The 8,913-nt window shown below is 50.4% G+C and overlaps 1 protein-coding gene across 11 annotated transcripts in view; it reads left to right on the forward strand.

Moving 5' to 3' along the window:
- The window catches only part of RASGEF1A (RasGEF domain family member 1A), a 71,627-nt gene extending 69,578 nt beyond the window's left edge, over window positions 1-2,049 (forward strand). For all 11 annotated transcript variants that reach the window (XM_081104462.1, XM_081104458.1, XM_081104456.1 and 8 more), the window contains exons 12-13: window positions 200-272; window positions 531-2,049. In XM_081104462.1, coding sequence (XP_080960588.1) covers window positions 200-272; window positions 531-555 — 98 coding nt within the window. In that variant the 3' untranslated portion in view covers window positions 556-2,049. The remainder of the gene's footprint in view (window positions 1-199; window positions 273-530) is intronic.
- The last annotated feature ends 6,864 nt before the right edge of the window (window positions 2,050-8,913 follow it).

Consider the following 8,913-nt stretch of genomic DNA (forward strand, 5'->3'; position numbering starts at 1 on the left):
GGTAGCTGGGAGCGCGGGGCCTCGAGGGGCCTGGGACCTCCCACGGCAGAGATCTGTGGACGAGCCCCGCCAGAGGCCACTGCCCCTGGGTCCCGGAGTCCCTTCTTAGCCTCGCTGTCCCTGCCATGAGGGCTGGAGAAGGGACAGGGGTGGGCTGACTGCATGCGGACATGCGTCTGAGCGGCCCTCCGTCTCTCAGCACTCTTCATCGCCTCCTTCGAAAGCGAAGGGCCTGAGAACCACATGGAGAAGGACAGCTGGAAGACCCTGAGGTAGGAGGACTGAAGGGGCCACCCAGGCAAGGAGGGGAGAGGACGGGGACGGGCATCACGGACCTGCCTTCTGGAAGGCAGCCGAGGGCGCGGGAGGAAGGGGTCTAGGCAGCTGCCAGTGGAAGGAGGCTGAGGACCTGGGTTTGAATGTCCCGTCTCCCTCCCCACCCCCCCCAATGGCCGGGGCCTGGAGTCCAGGCCTCCGGACTGCTGGGGAGGGGCCTGCCAGCCGCTGACTGCTGTGCCCGTCCCCTCTAGGACCACTCTCCTCAACAGAGCCTGAAGCGTGGGTGCGGCCTGTGACCGAGGACGCGCACGTGAACCGAGCTTTAACCTTGACCTGGGTGGAGATGGGGCGGCCTCACTGGTTGGGGCCCATTTTGTATATAACTTTTATGGAAAAAATGGTAATTATTTCATGCATCAACCTTTGGCGCAAAGTGTTTTTGTTCCTTTTAAATAACAGGGCAGCGCCCTGGTTCAGGGAGGGGTGGGGAAGGAGTATCATGGGAGATGGCATCCATGATAACATCTTGGCCTAATGAAGCGTAGATTTTTATTTTCTACTTTTGATTATATTCACCGAATGAGAAAATATTTTAAAAAACCCAACCAAAACCAATGTGAGCCCTGCCTGCTTGGACGCCCTTCCAGCCAGTGTCTCGGATGTCAGGGCTGGTGCCTTAGAGGGTCCCAGAGGGCGGCCCGCTCTGCTCAGGCCGCAGCGCCCGCGGCCGGCGGCGCCTGCCCGCAAAGCCTGGGCCCACGAAGCCAGGGCCGCAGCTTCCAGGTTCCCACAAGGCCTTGGGAGGCCAGGAGGTCTCGTTCGCATACTTCTGGAAGCAAACCTTTGAGTGCGGGCTTTCCAAAGTTTACATTTCCTTTTCCTTTATCAGGGATTTCTGGGGTCGGGGGGGAGGGGCAGGGGGACACCTGGCGGCATATTTTTCTGTTGGAACATGTCTGGCCAATCTTTCTTCAACTACATTTTAGGAAAATAGAAAATCTAAAATAACGAAAGGTGAGGGAGTTGTGCAATTGTCCGTTTTCTCGGTGTACGTGGGACACACTCTGCCCCGCATTGGCAGGCAGTTTCCACTCCCAGACGCACGGAGCACCCTCCACGGCGACATCCTGGCCGTGGGCCGGGGCGCCCTGCTCCCTGAGAGCGGGAGGTGGGCCATCCACGCGGACTGCGTGGCCCTCGTGGTGGCTTTCCTTTGTGGCGCTCCTCACCCTGGTCTCTCCATACGCCTGGCTCTGCAGGCGCCTCCAGCGGGAGGCCTGCCAGCTGCTGCTCCCACCGCTCCCAGGACACCCGGAGGTGCGGGCCAGGCCTCAGGAAGGGGTGGCTCTGTGGTCGCTGCTGCCGTCGCCTGTAACTGGGTGGAGCGAGAATATTTACACTGTATTGTCACAGTGTTTTTGCACTTTCCAGATGTCCTAGATAGTACATATTGTATATTGATAGTACATATCGCTTTGTTTATGTATTTGAGATAAAGGCTTAAACCTGAGAGTATATATTTGGAATACGCGGTAGAGCATTTTCTGTCCACGTGTAAGCAGTTTCCCGTCGCCTCCACGTCGGGGGCCAGTTGTGTGCTCACCTCGCCTGTCTGTGCTGCCACTTCATCTTCCCAGCTGGGTCCATCTCCTGACTGTGATGTGTTGGTATTTTGAGATGAACTGTGAGCATCAAGCTGTACTGTAACACAGCATGTCAGCTGTTGGTGTGACTGGACATACTTGCATCAATAAAAGAACATGTTGCTCCCCTCGTGTGCCTGTCCTCTGCGGCCGGGCCGCCAGCTCTGCCAGGGCCCCGCGGCCTTTTCAACGGGAGCAGGCCGCTCTCATCCACACCGCTTCCTGGCAGAGGGCTTCGCAGGTGAAAAGTGCGAAACGGCCCTCCCACAGGTGGCAGGTCCCAGCCGGCGGTCCTCAGAGTTAGGCCCCAGATGTCAGCAGCTGCTGTGTGACACGGCCATGTTCAGTGTGGGAAGCCCAACTTCAATGAGATGGTCAGGGCTCCTCTACTGCAGGACTGACCGAACATGCAGAGTCGTGGGCTCTGTGGGCTCTTCCGGGGCGGGGGAGGCTGGGCGCCTGTGGCATCTCCCTAAAGGGCAGTTGGCAGAACGCAGTCCCGTTGTAATGAATCACCTACAAGAGCACTAAAGACAAGGGGGTGGGGGCACGTGAGGGCCTGTGGGACTGAAGGACAAGGAGACTAGGGGGGAAGCCGAACTCCCACCTGCTTTTCTCTGGCCGGTCCCACTGCCACCTGTTTACAGCGCCCGGGCCCCACGAGGTTCACGGTCAGAGCTCACCAGCCCTTCCTGCTCCTCAGAGTAACCAGCCCACTTGAATGTGTGCAGGGTCTGTCGTGCCCACTAGACTAGCGCTGCCCAACAGCCCCTTGTGCTGAGACGGAATGTCCTGTGTCTGCGTGTCCTTACAGCAGCGTGAGTGACACAGCAGCTATTGAGTGACAGCAGCTACTGAGTGACACAGCAGCTATTGAGCGACACAGCAGCTACTGAGTGACACAGCAGCTACTGAGTGACACAGCAGCTGTGACACAGCAGCTACTGAGTGACACAGCAGCTACTGAGTGACACAGCAGCTGTGACACAGCAGCTACTGAGTGACACAGCAGCTACTGAGCGACACAGCAGCTATTGAGTGACACAGCAGCTGTGACACAGCAGCTATTGAGTGACACAGCAGCTACTGAGTGACACAGCAGCTACTGAGTGACACAGTGGCTGTGAGTGACACAGCCCTGAGCACTGACATGCAGCCAGGCGACCTGGGTGTGCCTTTAGATAGCTGGTGGCCACTGTACTGGACAGAAGGCTGCCTCCTTCCCCAGGGCCCATGGTCAGCACACACTAGTTGCTCAGGGGCTTGGGGAACAAACAAGAACACCTGTGAGGATGTGAATTTGGGGTAAATGGCATCACTTTTTAGGTCTTTAAATTCAGTGGCCTCCTGATTTCTTGATAAAGTTAATTTTGGAAGTTTCTACCCATCTCATCTGAGAAGAGCAGCACATTTTGGGTCTGTGTCTTGAACATGGAGCTTTGGCTGGGAGTGGACAGCCGCTCGCTTGGCTGGCTGGCTGGCGCTCTCCCCGTCACCCACAGCCTGGGAACTTGTTTGGAATTAATGCCCAGGGCCCCACTGCACACCTGGGCGTCCGGGCAGCGGGGGTGGCGGGGAGTTGTTCTGCAGGAATTGGCTCCTGCTCACCCTCACAACCCCTCCCAGGAACCGTCTCAGACACAGCACGCTGAAACCGGCCGCACGCCTGCACCGCACGGCTGTCCTGTTCCCGCACATTCACATGCTTGGAGCCTCCTCACATCTTCCTGGTGGGGCACGCTCTGCTCCTCCAGGCCCTGTCCTCCTCCACATTACCCTGCTGGCGCCTGCCTCCTGCACACGCCTCGGCTCTCGCTGTGTGGGAGCCCCGTGTGTGGCTAGAGGCCAACCTCGCGTGCAGTTGCTAACAACGTCATATGATGACTGAATGTCACCCCTCACTTCACACACATTTCAGGCACAACTCTGTGTTACAGATCAGATGTGACTGGTAGGTAAGCTAAGGATCTCCACTAAGGCCAAGGAGACTTCTGTGACAAAACTAAGATTATTTGTGAAATACACACCTACTACCCCTGTGAGTAAAATGTATGTCTGATTCCTTAGGGAGGCGAGACAGGCTACCAGGTGTACCGGTTAATAATGCGGATTCTATCATCAATGAAAACAGGATAATTTCAAGAGAAGCATCAAAAGTGCTTTATTCAAAGTAATGTCCATCGCTAGCTACACATTCCCCCATCTTTCAGGTAATTTGTAGATACCGTCACAATAGAACTTTTCTTGTTTGAGGCAAACCATTCAGAGACCCAATTTTCCACTTCTTCATGTTTTGACGTGCTGCTCAGAAAGTGCGTGTGCCATCGATCAGAACAAGTGGCAATCTGAAGGAGCAAGGTCTGGTGAATACGGTGGGTGGGTTAATACTTCCCAGGCAAGATCTTCTAACGTGTCTTTAACTGGTTTTGAAGTGTGTGATGGTGCATCATCATGAAGCAAAATTACTTTGCCATGTCTTCTGGCACATTCTGGTCATTTCATGATCAAAGCGTGGTTCAAATTGATTATTTGTTGTTGGTAGCGATCAGTATTAACAGTTTCACCTGGTTTTAGAAGCTCATAATACACCACACCTTCCTGCTCCCACCAAATGCAGAGCATTGTCTTCTTTCTGAAGTGATTTGGCCTTGCAGTCAATGTTGATGGTTGACCTGGATCAACCCATGACTGTGCATTTGGGATTCTCAAAATAAATCCACTTTTCATCGCCAGTCACAATTCAATGCAAAAAAGACTTTCTTTCGTGCCGTTGAAGCAACATTTCACTGATGACTTTTCGGTTTTCCATTTGTCTTTCGTTCAGTTCATGTGGCACCCATTTTCCTTCCTTTAAAATCTTTCCCATTGCTTGTAAATAATCAGAAATTGTTTGCTGAGCAAAGTTTAATCTTTTTGCAAGTTGTTTTTGAGTTTGACACGCATCTTCATCCAATAATGCTTGTAATTGTTGGTCTTCAAATTTTTTCAGTTGACCTGGATGTAGTCTTTCACATCAAAATCATCACTTTTAAAGAGTTTAAACCAGCGTTCACAAGTATCTTGAGATGGAGCGTGTTCACCATAAGCTTTCCAAAGTATTCAGCAGCACTTTTCTTCAAAATAAATGAATTAAGACTTCCCACAAATGCTCTTTTTTTGACATGAAATTTGACATTTTTAAGCGTAAAAATATGTATAATGTTAACACCTTCAGAAAAGTTGATATATGAAGTTTTGAAGCTTGCTGTCAATACAACAAAGTAGCATACATATCAAATCGCATATATATCAACATATGTCTAACTCCACCAATTGAAAAGAATCCGCATTATTAACCTGCACACCTGTAAATGTAAGACAATTTGAGTTCCAGTTCCCAGTTCCCAGCAGAGTGCCCTTGGACAAGCTTTTTACATTTTTATGTCTCCATGTTCTCGTGATGAAAGTGGAATTACAACACTCTCCATCTCATGGGCTGCTGTAATGTTATGCGGCAGGAAGTATGCACCTGGGTCCTGAGCAGCAGTGGTGGTAGCTGGGTACGCGCAGTGGCACCTCTGCTGGCACTGAAAGCCGCGCCTCCTGCAGAGAGCAGGCGCTTCTGGGAAACGTGAAGCACAGGATTGCAAGTGCCCTTCCCAAAGGACGGCGGAAGCCCTGGCCCATACAAACACTCCAACGCTACCGAAGAGTCACTGCACGTTAAACTTAACCAGTGTGTAAACATTTGCACAAATTGGGGAGTTAAACTACCTTCTGAATGAAAAACCTACTACCCATTCACAGGGTGGTAACCTCAGATTATGCCAACACCATTTATATCTTTTTAAAAAATATATATTTTTATTGATTTCAGAGAGGAAGAAGGAGAGAAAGAGAGAAACATCCATGATGAGAGAGAATCATGGATCGGCTGCCTCCTGCAAGTCCCCCACTGGGGGTAGAGCCCACAACCCGGGCATGTGCCCTTGACCAGAATCGAACCTGGGACCTTTCAGTTCGCAGGCCAAACCAGCTAGGGCACCATTTCTATCTTAACTCCCAAAAGGGAAGTCATGATACTGAGAGGAAAGTGAAGAGCTGCCAAACACCCCACAAAGATCCCCCCAACCAGGACCCTCAGGTACAGATCAGCAGTAACGTGGGGAGGAAATGACGTCAAGGATGTAAGAGAGTCGTGCACCTGTCCGTGTCTGGAAGTGTGGAGGACCGAGTGCTGGCCTGTGGAAATAAATAGATGTTTTGCGAAATTTAAAAAGTACAAGTGGAGGTAGGAACCCAGAGGGTTAGGGACTCTGAAAATGGCTTTTACCCTGAGGATAGAGAACAGCCTGCTTCAGAAGGGTCAAATGGGAGGCCCCCGGGCATAAAGCTGGCACCCTCTGCATAACAGTGAAGTTGAACTAAAATACTCCACTTCCAACCCTACCAAGGTTAAAAAAATGGCCTGTTTTGAACCTCAGTACGAATGAAGATGAGGACAATTTTACCCCTGATAGTTTGTAACCACAAGTCAGTGAATTTTATTACATTTTGCAACACAAATCACACTAGTCAAAAAACTAGTAAAAAAAAAAAAAAGGCGAGGATTTGGTTAACGTGGCCCTGAAATGGCTCTGCCCCAAGTGACTCAGTGGAAGCGAACATTCTGACCTGTATTCTAGTTTGAAACAGTGTCTCTCCCGAACTGTGTCTAATCTGTTAAACCCACTGGTTGGATTTAAAAAGTAATTTTCATTTCTAGAAGAACCAAACAAGTTGTTGTTTTTTTTTAAATTATATTTTTATTGATTTCAGAGAGTAAGAGAGAGGGAGTGAGAGAAACATCAATGGTGAGAGAATCATTGATCAGCTGCCTCCTGCACATCCCACACTGGGGATTGGGCCTGCAACCCAGGCACGTGCCCTGACCGGGAATCTAACCGTGACCTCCTGGTTCTAGGTCGATGCTTCACCACTGAGCCATGCTGACCAGGACAAATAGAAGTCCTTTCCCAGATGCATTTGGTCACAATTCTTAAGAAATTACAGAATGTAACACAGAGACAAAGACTGGGAAAAGTGAAACTGGTTAAGAGACAGAGGATACAGCAAGTTCAACATATGTCATCAGGATTACAGGAGAGGGAGAAGGAGGCCAGAGACAATGGAAACGTAACAGCTGAGAATCTTTTAGAATTGATAAAAGGCAACCATTTAAGAAGCCCAGAGAATCTCAAGCAGGATCAGAAAAAAAAAAAAATCTGCACACAGATATGTCAAAGTGGCACAGAACAGAGATAAAAAGGAAAAAGAAGTTTGATTACCTACAAAGGAGTATCATAGCTCACTTTACAACAGAAATAGTTGAAGCCAGAAGACAATGAAGTAAACATCAATGTGCTAAAACAAAATTTCCCAATCTAGAATTCTATATCCTTCAAAACACAATTTAAAAATAAGATAAAGATATTTACAAACAAAAATGAAGTTTTCGCTTAGATCTTTACTAAAAAAATTCTAAAGAATGAATTTGACCCCTACTGCATACTATACACAAACATTATTTCCAAATGAATCATAGATCCAAATATGAAAGGCAATACAATAAAATGTCTAAAAGAAAATATAAAAATTTCTTTACTTTGGAGTATGCAAATTTTTTTTAAAATTGGACACCTAAATCACTAGCCATAAAAGAAAGAAAATTGATAATTTAAACATTGTTAAAATTAAGAACTTTTGATTATTAACAGATAACATTGGGAGAATCAGAACAGTCCCCTCCCTGGTAGAAGATATCTATATATCCTATCTAATAAAATAGAAACATGGTAATTAGCCATACATCTGCTACCCTTCCCATTGGCTAATCAGGGCGATATGCAAATTAACTGCCAGCCAAGATGGCGGCTGGCAGCCAGGCAGCTTGAAGCGAACATGAGGCTTGCTTGCTTCAGTGACGGAGGACTCCAACGTTCCCCGCCTGACGCTGCCAGCCTCTGAGCTTGCAGTTTGAAACATTGTTACAAATATAGAAGCTAAACAATACCCCAGAAACCTGCTTTCAGCCAGCCGGGATCTCAGAGCTGGAGTTGAAACAGTGTTTCGATTATAGAACCCAAACAAACCAGATACCTGCTTTCAGCAGCAGAGGCCTAAGAGCTGGAGCCAAGCCTCAGAGCTAAAGCTGGCCCAGAATAAAAAAAGAAAAAAGAAAAAAAGGAGCGGTTGGGAGCTTCAGTCACCTGCCAGCCTGAAAACAGCCCTCAGCCCCTCACCCATACTGGCCAGGCACCCCAGTGGGGACCCCCACCCTGAAGGGGGTGTGACCAGCTGCAAACAGCCATCATCCCCTCATCCAGGCTGGCCAGGCACCCCAGTGGGGACCCCCACCCTGATCCAGGACACCCTTCAGGGCAAACCAGCCGGCACCCACCCGTGCACCAGGCCTCTATCCTATATAGTAAAAGGGTAATATGCCTCCCGGCACCGGGATCAGCGTGACAGGGGGCAGCGCCCAAACCCCCTGATTGCCCTGCGGTTCTGTGTGTGACAGGGGGTGGGGCCACAACCTCCCTATCCACCCTGCTCTGTTCGTGACAGGGGAAGGCGCCCCAACCCCCTGATCAGCCCTGCTCTGTGCCTGATAGGGGGGAGCTCCCCAACCCCGTGATCGCCCTGCGGCTCTGTGTGTGACAGGGTGCAGCGCTCCAACCCCCCCCCCCCAAGGGCCCTGCTCTGTGTGTGACGGGGTAGAGCCATAACCTCCCCATCGGCCCTGCCCTGAGTGTGACAGTGGCGGCGCCCCAACCCCCTGATCGGCCCTGCTCTGTGGGTGATAGAGGGCGGCGCCCCAACCCCCCCACCCCATGGGCCCTGCTCTGTGTGTGACGGGGTAAAGCCATGACCTCTCCATCGGCCCTGCCCTGAGTGTGACAGGGTGCGGCGCCCCAACCACCCCCCCCCACGGGCCCTGCTCTGTGTGTGACGAGGTAGAGCCATAACCTCC

This window comes from Myotis nattereri (assembly GCF_964212035.1).
Source record: "Myotis nattereri genome assembly, chromosome: 13".
Classification (NCBI taxonomy): domain Eukaryota; kingdom Metazoa; phylum Chordata; class Mammalia; order Chiroptera; family Vespertilionidae; genus Myotis; species Myotis nattereri.